Source organism: Pinus tabuliformis, chromosome 4_2 (assembly GCF_031772625.1).
Source record: "Pinus tabuliformis cultivar Carrire ecotype Pingquan chromosome 4_2, CPIR1, whole genome shotgun sequence".
NCBI classification, from domain to species: domain Eukaryota; kingdom Viridiplantae; phylum Streptophyta; class Pinopsida; order Pinales; family Pinaceae; genus Pinus; species Pinus tabuliformis.
In genome coordinates, this window is record NC_142304.1 from 65,017,129 (window position 1) to 65,032,782 (window position 15,654).

The 15,654-nt window shown below is 37.5% G+C and overlaps 1 protein-coding gene across 3 annotated transcripts in view; it reads right to left on the reverse strand.

Moving 5' to 3' along the window:
- Positions 1-8,622: 8,622 nt before the first annotated feature.
- Positions 8,623-15,654, reverse strand: part of LOC149168262 (vacuolar cation/proton exchanger 3-like) — a 373,424-nt gene continuing 366,392 nt past the window's right edge. For all 3 annotated transcript variants that reach the window (XR_016259740.1, XM_089428183.1, XM_089428181.1), the window contains 2 exons: positions 9,080-9,130; positions 8,623-8,942 (listed from right to left, as the gene is read on the reverse strand). Coding sequence is in view for 2 of the 3 variants with exons in the window: in XM_089428183.1 (XP_089284309.1) it covers positions 8,934-8,942; positions 9,080-9,130 (60 nt within the window). In the remaining variant the exon portion in view is untranslated. The remainder of the gene's footprint in view (positions 8,943-9,079; positions 9,131-15,654) is intronic.

Here is a 15,654-nt window from a genome sequence, read left to right on the forward strand (position 1 = left end):
TGGATGTAAAGTAGGAAAAGGAGTTTTTTGGTTATGGAAGCTTCTGAAAAACTTGTTCGAAAAGTCTCTAGGCCCTACTGTGATTAACTGTGATAATCAAAGTTGTATCAAGATGTCTGGAGATCATGTGTTTCACTCAAGGACGAAATATATCAATAATACGTTCCACTTTATTAGGAACTTGGTGCAGGATGGGATCGTGAAAGCTAGAATATGTTCCGACAGATGAACAAGTAACAGGGATCCTAAAAAAGGCTCTTCCTAATAAGAAGTTCAAATATCTAAGGAATTTGCTAGGTTTGGTAGATATTGGTGACTGTATTGATGGTAAAGAAATGGAAAATATTTGTTGAGGCTTTGCGAGTGAAGCATTGCTTGGGAATACATCAGGTTGGCACTATGTGTTGATGTTAGGAATCCCATAATTAGAAAAGTGGTGTTGTTTATTAAGCTCGATCTTTGGATACACACTTGTATGTTTGGGTTGGTGGTTAGCAAGTAAGCCTGATGGTACCTAGAGGAGCTGAAAGCTTGATTCCACCTTAGTCCCACCTGGATAGATTGCCCTAGTTAGGAATCTAGTCCATGGCATTGTGGTGCCTAAATTGTTGAGTGACTGGTTGGATAGATTGCCTTGGTCAAGAATCTAGTCCATGGCATTGTGGTGCCTTAATTATTGAGTGATTAATTGGATAGATTTCCCTAGTCATAAATCTAGTCCATGGCATTGCGGTGCCTAAAGATTCTTCATGTTTTCATATAGTTTGAGATCTTCCATGGTATTTTTACATTATGAATACCTCCTTGGTTAAGAGGGAGTGTTGGAAAAATTAACTATGTCCGGTCTTCAATAATGTACCTGAGTCATTATGTAATGCACTTGTCAAAAGAATAATAAAAATAATAATTATTATTATTATTATTATTATGACTTATTAAATCATGGGTTTCATGCTTGGGTCACCATATTTTAGGTCAAAATCCCCATTGAGGACTTCTAGGATTTATTCTGGGTCTATAGAATTATTACACATTCGAATAGACCCTTCTTGAGCTTTTGGATCATGTAAAAAGGTTTTGTATCAAGAAAAATATGAATTATGTGTCCTCCACATCATGTCGATCTAAGGAAGATCAAGTCGGCCTAGAGACCCTAATTTGACCCACTAGAAGGCTATATAAAGAAGGAAGTCGAAGTCATTTGGAAGCATCAGTCTCCAAGAAATTCGATATTTTCTGGGATGTGTTGGGAAGTGTTCGGGATGCAAAGTCTATTGCCGGAAGGAGAAAAGAAGAGTGAGTTTGGGGGAATCTCTAAAGAAGAGCAAAATCAAAGTTTTTGGTGCCTCTCTCTCTTTATGTTTCATGGTGTGGTTTAGGAGATGAAAGTTTCCTAAGGTTTTGTTGCTGCTAGAAGCTACATGCTGTCGGGATCTGTTGCATAGTCGAAGTTGCTTGAACGGGAGGTCGAAGATCTTAGACGCTGACATGGTGTGGAGGGAAAGTTTGGTCTTGGTATAGAGTGAAGAGTCTCAAAGAATACTACTAAAAAGAAGAATTACTTTGACTGGGTTTTCCCCTCGAGGGGGGTTTGCCTATATCTTGTCTCTTGCTTTGTGATTATCATGTATGCATAATTTCTTGATGAAAGATAAGATAATAAAGAAGTAATAGAAGCCAACACACTCACAAGTAATTATCAAGATCGAAGAATCAAGCCCTAATATAATATCTTTGATTTTCCAACAAAGATCACCTAGAAGCTAAGTCTCCATAAAGATCTCTAGGTCTAGGAGCCTTATTGAAAACACATATTCTCAAAACCCTAGCGCTAAAGACCTTCTTAGCCCTTCCTATAGAACCTATCACCTTGCTTCTAAAGTAAGCAACCTAACTAATTGGGTCTCTCTTGTGAATAGGCCTAGGAATCACTTCCTCATCTTATCATTGATTATATTTTCTCGTGATTCCTTGTATATCGAAACTCCTCCCATCGGGGAAAGTCCATAAAGAGCAAGGAGCTTTAGCTGAGGTGACAATGGGCTATCGTTGCATTGTTTCCCTCAACTTAGTAGTTGCTCTATAGGATCCCCTCCTAGGACCCCTGCTAGTTTGAGAGGTAATAAGTAAGATAGTTAAGAATTATCCCATGAAATATTTGAGAATGGTACCATACATGCCTTCCTCCATGCATCAACGTCGTTCCCATAACATAACCACTCACATATGTCTCCACTTCGAGTTGTTGTAAGATTGGCAATGCCATAACTAGTGCTTGGTTGATCTTCTTTTTTAGCTCCTCAAAGGCCCTATGTTGATCCTTTCGCTACTGGAAACTTACCACTTGTTATGGCATGGAGCGGTGTTGCTACTGCTGAAAATGAGGTTATGAGTTTCCTTAGGTACTATGATGCCCCCAATGAAACTCCTGACCTCAAAAACATTAGTAGGCACTAGCCATTTCATGATGGCAACCAACTTTGCATGATCTATCTTCATCTCTCCACCTATCACATACCCTAGATACATCAAACACTGTTGTGCAAACTCACATTTCTCTAATGTCTCTAACACCTACATCAAATGTGAGATGTGCTCCTCCTAAGTTGCACTATATACTAGTATATCATCTAAATAAAAAAAACAAATGAATCTATAAAAAGGTGGAGTATATTATAAACGTAGTCAGTGCATTGCATGGGTCAAATGGCATGACTAACCACTCATACAAAACCTTCTTTAGTTTCGAAGACAATTTCCAAGTATCTTTTCTGACTCAAACCTGGTGATGTCTAAACTTTAAGTCCATCTTGGTGAACTATTTCGCTTGTTGCCACTAATCTAGCAGATCATCAATCCTGCATAGGGGGTACCTATTCTTCAGCATGATTTTGTTCAACGCCTTGTAATCTATACACATTCACCAAGTCTCATCCTTTTGCACAATGATGATGGGTTACCCACATGGCTATAATGTACTCAGTCAAATAACACGATGTTCCAATAGTTGTTGCAATTATTTCTTCACCTCATTTTCTTCTATAACAAACTTCTTGTATAGCCCAAGGTTTGGCAATGGGGACTTTGGCAATAGTTGGATGTCATGCTCCACTTCCCTCTTGTGTGGCAACCCTTTAAGCTCCCAAAACACATCGTCATGTATGTTTCTCAAAACTCTTCCAGTTGTTGTTTTTATTTCTCAATACATCGTTCCAAGGATGGTTTGCTTCTTATTGACTCTTCTACAAACTAATTTTCTCTTCAAAACAATAAATATACTTGTTGGAACTAATCAATTTCTTGGATTGGTTGGCAATTACCAACAAAATTTTTGACTTGCCTTTGTGTGCATTGATGGTGTGCAATTCCCCATCATTGACAATCCAATATTGGTTGGCTCTTTGCATGAAGATTGCAACCTACATATACATGTAGTGACTTCCAAACACCACTCCACATACATCAAGTGGGACTACTTCTAGTTCTACTTCATCAATAAAATCAACACTGATAGAAAATTTAATTTTGCAATATTTTGCTACCTTTAACTCTACATCTTTATTTACCCATCCAAATGGATATGGATTTGGATGATCATGAACTTCCAATCAGATTTTGTTGACTAGCTAAGCTACAATGAGATTCATCTACGACCCTACATCAAACATATCATCAATCTTTGTCCTTTCGATATATATATTTATGTGGAAAAGTTTGGTCATTTATTTCTCTTCTTGTTGTTGAAAGCTACTCAGATTCACCTCCTTTTGTGTTGACATACATATGATCTAATCCACATCCAAGTTCCTTTCAACTTGGTTGCTCAAATCAATGCCCATTTGATTCTTCTTATTATCCTTCATTTTGTTCTTCGAGTTAAGCTCTTCATGCAACTTCCAAAAATTCTTCTCTATATGACCATCAATATTACAGTGGTTGCAGTGGTTGTTGGATCCTTGCACTAGTGTGTTGTGATTGTCATGTTTTTTCTTTTCCCCATTCTACTTCTTCTTTCCCTCCTTGGAAGCAACTTGGTGCTTGCTTTGATCCATTTGATTGTCCATTCTTTTGGCCTATGTTCTTCAAGTACTATGCCTGTACACAAGCCTTGTCCATTGATCTAGGCTTAAATAGTATCACTTTCTTCCACACATGGTTGTGTACACCAGCTAAATACTTGAGAAATTCTCACTTCTTTGGAGAGATACCCAACATTATCACTGTCTTTCTAAACTCTATGGTGTACTCTTGTACACTTTGCCCTTCTACCTAAAGTGGTGCCAACTGATCCACTAGCCCTCTAAATACCCGATAGGGTAAAATCGTGACTTTATAAGGGTTTTAAATTCCTCCCACTTAGTCACGTAAGGATCTCCCTCCAACCTCAAGGTCTCTATGTGGCTTTCCCACAAGGTCAGTGCATGGCCCTCTAATTCCAGTTGTATAAACGAAATCTTTTGTTCTTCCTCTATCTGATGAACAGTAAAATAAAGTTCTAATCGTTGCAACCATTGATTTAGCTTCAAAGCATCAATCTCACTTTGGTATGGCTTTATATCAACCTTTGCTTCTATTTTGAACAGGGACGATGAATCGTTCATGGCACTCTAATTGGGTTTCTCTTTTGTGTCCTTTATTAGGCTCATTCTTTGTTTCTTCCTAGTCTCCTAATCTCCCCTCTCATCGATCCTCTACATTAGAACCCCATTCTTCTTTGAATAGCTCGAGCTTATTGAACAAGGCTGAGATGAGGAGGTTCACATTAAGGCTTATATCTGCAACTTGCACTTCCCTATACATAAACTTCTCCTTTGGAAAATCACAAGGGTTATTTACAGATTCATCGGCCATGACTATGGTTTTCTGACTTTGACTTATTCAATCTAAATTCCCCACAAATCTCCACAATATACCTAAAAAACTTGCTCTAATAGAAATATGATCTATAAATTGTCGTTGATATTCCACTGGACCATACGTCACAAAAGATCTTAATTAAACTTAAAAATCCAAAATATACACTATGAGAGTTTATTTCTCTTTAGATTTTTGGATCTATAAATTATTGTTTATTGTGTATGCATGTAAATTATAATTATGCAGAACGTAGAGAACAACAAAATAAAAACTCACAAATCGTGATTTGACAAAAGATATAACTTGGGAAACCCTTTCGAGAGAAAACCCAACTAGACGCCGAGGTTGTCCGACTCTCTTTCTCTAAAAAAAGCATGGTTGCAAGTACAAAGAAATAAGGTTTATGGCTCGTGGGCTGCTACAATGCACAAATCCTCTTTGTGTGCTCTCTCTCTATCCCTCTCACCTACTATGTTCATCTTTGGAACAAGAATTCACTCACAAAAAATGGAACCTATTTTCCTCCTGGTGGCTCGATTATAACACAGCTTGATAGCCTACTAGTGGTTCGTTTTAACTCCAACTTTTAACCAGAGTTAAAATATGGACTCTTCTAGAGTCTTCATAATAATCACGTAACTAGCCCCTTTTTCCATGAATTATGGGGGCTAACGTGGCATCCTCTCAAATTTTAATGGTGAAAACAAGAAGGTCAAGTTTCGAGTCGCATAACTTTTGCATCTGGACTCCAATTGAAGAGATTTTTGTGCCATTGAAATGATCTGTGTAGAATATGAAGAAAAAAAAAGTTGTTGCACCAAAGAAGAAAAGTTTTACCCCCAAAAGACATCATTTGATGCCTAAACATGCTCCTAGAAGGTTTCAAACCCAAATTGCCAAACTGGATCCCGTTGACAAAAATTGTCCTGTGAGTTTATTCCTCAACCTTTTCCACTATTAAAGCACCGAGATAGATAACAAACAATATAATGATCCAATTTGGATCATTACGCCAACATGCTAATGTAATATTGGTTTGTTTCATTAGAATGATTTTCACTTCACTAATTCGATGGTGACAATCATGTCCTACAACTAATCCAATAATGTGAATATATTTATTTTAATTATGTTTAATATGTGGCATAACACCCAATTGGTCCATAGTCTCTATTTAAAATGAATGTAAAGACATTTCACAATGATTGATTGGTAAAGAGGCTCGCAAATTTATTTTTTTGCTTTAATCAATTGTCTCAAGTGCTCATACATTGTTTCTCTCTTAAAGGGTTTTAAATACAGAAGGTATTGGCCCCCTCAATGCAATATTAGATTCTTTCTAGCTGATATCATTCTTTAAGTTTGTGTGATATATTTTGGTGCACATTAATTATCTCATAACTAGCTCAACATTCCCCCAACATTTTCTTGTGTGAATTCTTGAAGAGACATTTTTTTTCTTCACGAAACTAATTCCTCAAAGAAAATGCATACACAATTAAATATGATGTCCAGGATACAGGAAAAGAATTCATGGCACCTTGTGGGCCCTAACCATGAATAATTGATGAAATCTTTATAATCTAACAAAGACGTATGATTCATATCAAACAGATTTTATGAACTTCGACCTTTTTCTGATGCTCTTTTTTCGGTCATTCATGATTTCTATCCATCGATTTAATGAACTATGATGTGCAACTTCCAATCAAACCGAAAAGTCCCTTCCAAGATAACAAGAATGTAATGTTCCCTATGTTTAACTATTTTGATACTTCACACGGTCAAGAATCTTGATACAAATTGCTGTTTTCAATCTTTGAAAACCAACCTGTATTGTCAACTGAACTATGACAGAGTAGCCACGATATAATCATATCATTAAGATATGACACACACAAATACATATGGAGACATTTACTGGTTGATTCAATACGTATTAGCAAAATATGGAGAAAACAATGACCTTTATTGAACTATTGAATCAGAATTATAATTTCAAGTCTCTCTTTTCATCAAGAAACGAGACTTGACTTAGATTGGAAAGCATGCATTCCAACTAGAGCCTATCTAAACTACCATTCTTGTTAGGCCGCAGAGTTTTATAAGTAAGTTGTAGTCAATAAACCTAGTGATGTACTTAGCAGAAGATGTGCATTAATGCTTAGAATTACAGGGAAATTCATTCCCACTGAAAGTACTCAGAGAAGAGGAAAGCAGGGTTTCAAGCATAGCTTTTAGGGGTGCCGCTTTGCCACATCTCCCCTGGAGGGATACCTCATCACACCTGATATTTTGCTTGTCTTCCCTCTGCACTAGAAAATTCCTTGGTAATTCATCCTTGATACAGACTTTTACTACCTCATCAGGCCATCACTTATATCGACCACCACTCTCTCCATCTGGACTAATTGTTGTAAACATATTCAAAGGTAACAAGAGCTCATATGGAAGATTAGTGTTTCATAGTATAATGGAAAAAATTAGCATAATGGAAAAACTTGTTTTTATCCTTTGAAAGTACATGAGATACTCGGATTATGGCATTCAGACTGGTAGGTTGTCTCGACTAGCATGGGGACTGGAAAAGGAAGGAAAGCCTTGTACAGTGATTATGTGTTTTTTTTGTAATTTTATAATATTAGACAGTTTCCAACATAAATGAAGGGTATATTAGCTGCATCCTGATAGAAACATTTAATCAAGCTGAAATACAATGTTTCAGAGACAAAAAGGATGAAATGGTGTCAGGAACACAATCGTCTTAGCTGCATCCTGATAGAAACATTTAATCATGCTGAAATACAATGTTTCAGAGAAGAAAAGGATGAAATGGTGTCAGGAACATAATCGAACCTTTTAGAGTGGAAGAGATTTTGGGCAGAGATACCCTTCTCCAATTTTTGAATGCTCTGTTCCGAAGTATTTTTCAAGGACACTGGTCCGTTAACACACTGTTATCTTCTAATGAAAAACTTGAGGCCATGTATTTATTATAATGCAGCAAGTATCAAATGACTAAATAATTTTGTTTATCAAAACAAAAATTCACTAGATTTTTAGTTCCTCTCTCTTTCAGACTGTTGCTTCCCTTTCAGGCCTTTCTTGTCTGTGCGCACCCTTTGCTTCCCTTTTCCGTGTCCACCTTTTTTATTTTCTCCTTCAAAATTGTCCACTTGAGAAAATCAATGAAGTATTAACCTATTTCTAAAAGCTTGTGATTGCTATAATCTACCAATGGACCATGACTGCTTCCCTTTTCTTTTCCGTGTCCACCTTTTCTATTTTCTCCTTCAAAACTGTCAAACTTGAGAAAATCAATAAAGTATTAACCTATTTCTAAAAACTTGTGATTGCCATAATCTACCAATGACCATGACTTTGAGACTTGAGTGTACAACTGGCAAGCACTTTGTTTAAATTCATATTCTTGCAGTCCTCAACACAGGTCCAGTCAACATGAATTACTTGGTTCCAGGCACCAAAGAAAAACATATCGCTGTGCTATTAGCAAAGGTTGCAATATAAAAAGTTTTAATTGATTATATTTCTTGCATCCATCAATTTATCTTAAACTAGATTCCTCTGTGTTTCTCCTTGCTTGAAGTTGCATACTACGGAGTGGCCTGCCACTAAATATTCATTAAGCCAGATGCAATCCAGTTTATCACATCTTCACTGTCCATGCAGGCACCTTATAACAAGCATTCTACCAATTGCAATTCAAGAAATAACTATTAAAAAGCAGAGGCAGGCATCTCAATATGCTAACAAAACAAATTCCCACTTTTTCTAAGATCATTACTTTTCTATATTTCCATATAAGGCAAAAAGCTCATGTTGCTGGAATTGTCACTATTTCATTCCTTAAACAGAATATACATTTCCCCAATCCAACTGCTGTCAACTAACACCACAAGGAATTCAGGGTGCTGATCTTCTGAATTCCCAAGAGCCCCAATCCCATTACAACACAAATTATAGAAGCTATAATCCTATGCAAACCTCTGAGAGCAATCTACAAGGCACTTAATTGGAATCCCTAAAGTTGAAGCCTGTAATTTAAAAACCCAGGTTCATTGGTCCTGACAAAAAAAGAACATTGAGCAACATTAACTGTTCTTCCCCAAATCTGAGCCAATGCTAATAATGCATGCTTACATATATAATCAATGCACATGGATAATTTGATATAAATCCCTTCCATAATATAATAAGATACCTCAGCTTCTGAATCCTGCAAGTGATTCTCAAGAACACCGCTAAGTATTATCTGCAACAAATTTAAACAACACTTCAAACTTCCAGTGGAGCTATAATATTCCGATCTTAAAAGCCACTCTATTTATAAAAATTATTTTGAAAGATAACGAAACTGTGTGTATTGCATGTACTAATCGCAAGTAGCCTTTTAAAAAATGCAGCAGGGATCAAAATATTTGCAAAACATTAAAATAAAAGACAGTTTCAAAATCCAGATAGTGAAAAACATTGATGAGAAATACAAACAGTAGCAGAGGGGAAGGATAATCAGGCAATAAAATGAGGTTATGATGCAGGGTCACCCCTGCTTTACCCACAGTATGCATATAGACCTATGCATGAACCATTTTCCCCGGGAATTTAATATGACCTACCAGGTCAAATCTTCAATAATGATGATGGTTAAGGCCCTTTTCTTCAAAACTCATGTGGACACATATTAATAGACTAACCAAAGTCTAAACCCTCATTAACTTTTTCATCAGGGTTCGATCACCCCTAATAAACCTTTGTAAATTCTTATTCCGCACATATATCAAAACCCCCTTTTTAACTTTGGGTTATAATTGGACTTAACCGTAAAACCCTTCTATTGCGCTTTAATCCATTATAAACCCTTTATAATAGATGACACACAAAAACCACATAAATCATACCTTTTCTGTTGGCCTCGGCTTTTGCACAGTTATCGAGAATTACCTTTATCACAATCGCTCATTGCAGTTACCATGGTCATACCACATATACGCCTTTATCAACCCTCCGACTCCGATATGCAACTATCAGTGCGTTGAAATAACGTTTTTTGCATTAAAAGACTTGGGCACAACACTTTATGGAATACAAAGGAAATACATGAAATCCTGACTCGAACACACAAGGCCAGACTTCAAATATTTTACACCCGCATTCATAGATATTGTCGGGTCTGCTTTTCCATATCAAACCTTCTATTGCGTTGTTCCTCCTCCAATTTTCGATCGTTGATGCCTCCGATCAAATCTTTACCGTCGATCTAAGATTAATCCGACGATTGTTGATTCACCCGATTAATAAACTTACGCGACAATACTCCACCGTCGATCTATACCCAATGGATCCGATGACTATCGTTGATATCGGGTGGACAAATAGCACGAGGATTAACCGCCCGATAAGCAATTTCCTCTCTCCTCCTCGTGGCCACGTGTCGAACGTTTAATGGGATCGATTGCTCGCCCTTCAATACCGCTTACGATTTGGGTGCCGCCCGAAATCTGCTTTCACTATTTAAGCCCGCTCTTCGCTAATTAAGTTGCGACTTAATCCTGGCTGTTGATCGTCAAGATCCGACGGCTACCGTGCATCGTTTCTTCACTTTTCGTTTTTCTCTTTACTTAGTTTTTACGCTATTTCCTCAAGGTTTCTGTGGTTTTCGGTTTTCTTTTGGGATCTCGACACTCTGTTGCGCGACTCCTTCTGAGCTTAACTCTGCGAGTTTCTTTAGTTCTTGTTCCTTCAAAACATTACTGGGGCTCTTTGAATGGATTCAACGCTCCATTCCCTTCCACTGTATTTCTTCTCCTCTGTGTATTCGCCTCGACCCCACCTGCATACATATATCTATGCAACTCTCTGATTTACTATAATTTATCAGTCAAATCTCGAAACACACATTTATATGGGCTTGGAATTAAACCTCTGTATTGATAACCAAATAATTACACAGTTTCTCTATCTTTGGCCTGATCTTCTAATGTCAGTGGCCTCTGATTTACAAGCTACCCATAGGCTTACAATCACACTCCAATTTGCTATCTATCTAACCTATTCAACCTCTCCAATCTCTGATCATGCCTTTTAGGCTTACATTTACACAAAAGGGATTCTAAAACCAATTCCTGGTTTAGATCCATAAGCTTCTCAACAAAATCCTAAAATCTCTTTCTCATCCCTAAGGATTCTCTCAAATCCACAAAATCATGAACTGACTCCTAATCTAAGATTTACAATCAATTCTCAATCCTCTCATCGCTCAACTATACTAAATCTCTCATGTTCTCCTACATTCGAGAACATTTACAATTATGCCTCACAATATTCAATTAATTCCTATTCTTATTAAAATCACTCAAAACATTAAATAAATACATTAATTCAATACTTAGGAAACCAACTTCCTTGAAACACAAGACCCCCTATGTCTACTAGAATACAACAATGATGTTGAGCTGAATGCTCCTGCATCAAACACCCCAAGTCAGAAAATTTATGACCTCCTGGTCATAAAATCTAGATAATTGATTCACCCTGGATCCCAAACATTATTTTGTAACCTGTCTCTGCTTGTCCATTGTTCTATTGCTGTTGTTGTCTGCGTTGTTCTCCAGGTCTCCATACCTTAAGCTGTAATGCTCCACTTGCCATGCTTTCATAGTCTGCTACTGTCTTCCTCTTGTTGTCACTCCTCTCCTTTCTTGTTGTTATCTTCTTCTGAGACACTTTCATCAATAACCTTCTTATCAGTTCAATTTCTTTGTCCAGTATATCCTCAGTTTGCTAATTGTCTTCAACTCTTGATTGTTGAACTCTCATTCTTGCTTCCGCCCTTACATCCTTACCCTCTTGTTCACTATTGTCTTGCACCTTTTTTGCTACTGCTACATTATCTTTCAAAACAATTTCCTGCCTCTGTTTCCTACACCTGTCAACTTCTTCTTGATTATTATTTATGACAACTTCTTTGTCATCCTTCTTCAGCAATTTATCGTGAACATTTATCCTCTGTTCTTCTAATTTCCTCCTTTGAAAGTGTAATTCTCTATATAACTCAATGATTTTACTTTGAGTAAACTTTGGAAATTTTACACAATCTCCCATTTCTTTATTTGCTATTGACCCATCATCACATGGTCCTTCTTCCTCTACTAAATCTTTCTTAACATCCTTCAGTAGATGTCCTTCCTCTTCTTTCATTTGGTTGTCCTTCTGTGCCAAATATGTTCCAGTTTCTGCAACAAAATCTTCAATTATAAGACAATCATCATAATAAAAAATATAAGGCTTCTGTACCTCTTCTTCCTTTGGCAACACTTCAGTATGCTGCTTGGATCTCTCTTCTTCTGTCAGCATATCAGTATGCTGATTCAAACTCAAAGAACTCTTGACACTGTCAGCTAGTCTCTCCTTCTCATCATCTGTTTCAATGATGTCTTTCAGCACTTGTCCACTGTAGTGAACTGATTCTTTTCCAGTCTCCTTGTCATATTCTATTTCAAAACTTTCATCTTCTGAAAGGTTTTATTTCATGTTTTTGACAGGTTTAAAAGACTACCTATCCTCTTCCAAACCTGCAATCATACACAAATCATTAATTTTAAAAATACAAGACCTTCTGGTATCACTTGATGCTTCGGTCATCAAGTCTTCTGGCTGCTCTGAATCATTCATATGATCCAATTCCTTTGTCTCTTCATCACATTCAAAAAGTAATGGTCCACGTTGTGGTTCACATATCGAAACTTCAACATCTTCCTTTTGTTGTAGCTCAACTCTTTCGAGCTTCTCTACAATATGTTCAAGTTCTCTTAGCTCCTTTATTAACTGCATATTCACCTGTTGATTCCTCTTCTCTTGTAGCCTCTGCCACTTCACTTTCTTTCTCATGACATAACCATATTTCTGGTCCATCTCATTTCTCTGCAACATTTCCTTTAATACTTCAAGCTGAACTGCTATCTCAACCTTCTCCCTCTCATATTCTTCTTTACTTAACTGTCTCTGTATGCCATTTGCCTTAGCATCTCCTTTCTTCTGTCCTTGGCTGTGGTTTCTTTCAGAACCTCTGTTATGACTATCACTAGTCATCATCCTCTTTATCTCTATGAGTTCCTTACTCACTCACTATGAGCTACACTAAAGCCTCCACAATAGCAAGTCTGCCCTGCTACCACTTACCTCACCAAGCTCTCCTCTGTACTTGGTCTTTTGGCAAGAAATTGGTTCTTTATCTCTGGAACCTCCTTTGAGCAATTCTCTTTGCTCCTTCTAAGCTTCAACTCATCTGTACCTCTCAAGAACACAACTGTCCTCTTTATCCAATCTCTATTGGAATTCCTCAAGGTTCTGCCACATTTTGCTTTCACTTAGAAACTCTTACCAGCTTCCTTTATCTCTTAGCAATTCTACACACATCCTTTGTAGAATTGCCTTTGTGAGCTGCAACAATACCCTTGCAGTAACAAATCTCCTCCTTGCTACATATGCCTCACTAAGCTTCTCTCCTTTGAGCTAAGTTTGTTGGCATTTCTCTGGTTCTTTCCTTTGGAACCAATTGAGCACTCCTCACTCTAGATTGCTGCAACCTTCTCACCTTCCTCTGTTGCTACCTGTGCATCAATATAAAGACCACAACTCTCCAATCTTCAGTTCAAATTAAAATAAAAACATATCACCTCACCTTTAAGATCTCTGTCTGATCTTATCCTCCCATTCACTTGCAATTTTGACTGGACTGTTCTTTCCACTAGCCTTCAATTGTATCTTCAATCTCTATCACTTCAAGCGCTTACAAAGTCCTCCTTACAGTTTAACTACTGTAATCCTGCTCTAAATATCATTCATTCAATATCTGCTAATCATTAGACAAATTTGCATACCTTCACCTACCTTCAGGATCTCACCATTTCTGCAAATCTGTTTTAGCAGATCTTCATGCTTCCATTGCACAAATTCTCCATATTCAGCTACTGTCAATCAAATTTAGAATCTGATTCTTTCTTCCAATCTTCCGGCTTTATCTTGGCAAAGCTTAACCATCAGCAACAATTTCTCCTTTGTTGAGTTTTCTCCCTCTCGGAAATCCTTAACAGTTTCCTTCATTACTTCTTCTTAAGGCTTGATCTTCTTTTGCTAAGACACTTCATTAGCTGCAACTATCAATCTTCAATCTATTTCTTTATCCAACAAAGCTCGAATCAAAGTTAAATAAACAAGACCTGCATGATTTCACCATCCACTCTTCACATCCGAGTGAATCTTCATTCTTCAAAACACCGCTTTGTTGTCAGATTAGAATCTGATCTCCCTTGCCTGCATACACATCTTTCAAAATATTTATGTTTTAAATTCTTCCAAATAAACTTTCACACCTAATTTCTTTGTTCAGCACTAATACCAAATGACACAGGGTCATCCCTTCTTTACCCACAGTATGCATATACACCTATGCATGAATCATTTTCGCAAGGAATTTAAGATGACCTATCAGGTCAAATCTTCAATAATGATGATGGTTAAGGCCCTTTTCTTCAAAACTCATGCGGAAACATATTAACAGACTAACCAAAATCTAAACCCTCATTAACTTTTTCATCGGAACTCAATCACCCCTAATAAACCTTTGTAAATCCTTATTCCGCACATATATACAAAACCCCCTTTTTAACTTTGAGTTATAATTGGACTTAACCGTAAAACCCTTCTACCGCGCTTTAATCCATTATAAACCCTTTATAATAGATGACACACAAAAACCACATAAATCATACCTTTTCCACTGGCCTCGGCTTTTGCACAGTTACCGAGAATTACCTTTATCGCAATCGCTCATCGCAGTTACCATGGTCATACCACATATATGCCTTTATCAACCCTCCGATTCCGATATGCGACTATCGGCACGTTCAAATAACGCTTTTTCCATTAAAAGACTCTGGCACAGCACTTTATGGAGTATAAAGGAAATACATGAAATCTTGATCCGAACACACAAGGCCGGACTTCAAATATTTTACACCCGCGTTGATAAATATCGTCGAGTTCGCTTTTCCATATCAAACCTTCCGGTGCATTGTTCCTCCTCCGGTTTCTGATCGTCGATCAAATCTTACCATCGATCTAAACTTAATCCGATAGTTGTTGATTCACCCGATTAATAAACTAACGCAACAGTCCTCCACCGTCGATCTGTACCCAATGGATCTGACGGTTGTCGTTGTTATCGGGTGGACAAGTAGCACAAGGATTAACCGCCCGATAAGCGGTTTCCTCTCTCCTCCTCGCGGCCACATGTCGAACGTTTAATGGGATCAGTTGCTCGCCCTTCAATACCGCTTACGGTTTTGGTGCTGCCCGAAATCCGCTTTCACTATTTAAGCCTGCTCTTCACCGATTAAGTTGCGACTTAATCCTGGTCGTTGATCTTCAAGATTCGACGGCTACTGTGGATCGTTTCTTCACTTTTTGTTTTTCTCTTTACATAGTTTTTACGCTATTTCCTCAAGGTTTCTGTGGTTTTCGGTTTTCTTCTGGGATCTTGACACTCTGTTGCGCGACTCCTTTTGAGCATAACTCTGCGAGTTTCTTTAGTTCCTGTTCCTTCAAAACATTACTGGGTCTCTTCGAATGGATTCAACACTCCATTCCCTTCCACTGTATTTCTTCTCCACTGTGTATTCGCCTCGACCCTGCCTGCATACATATATCTATGCAACTCTCTGATTCACTACAATTTATCAATCAAATCTCGAAACACACATTTATATGGGCTTGGAA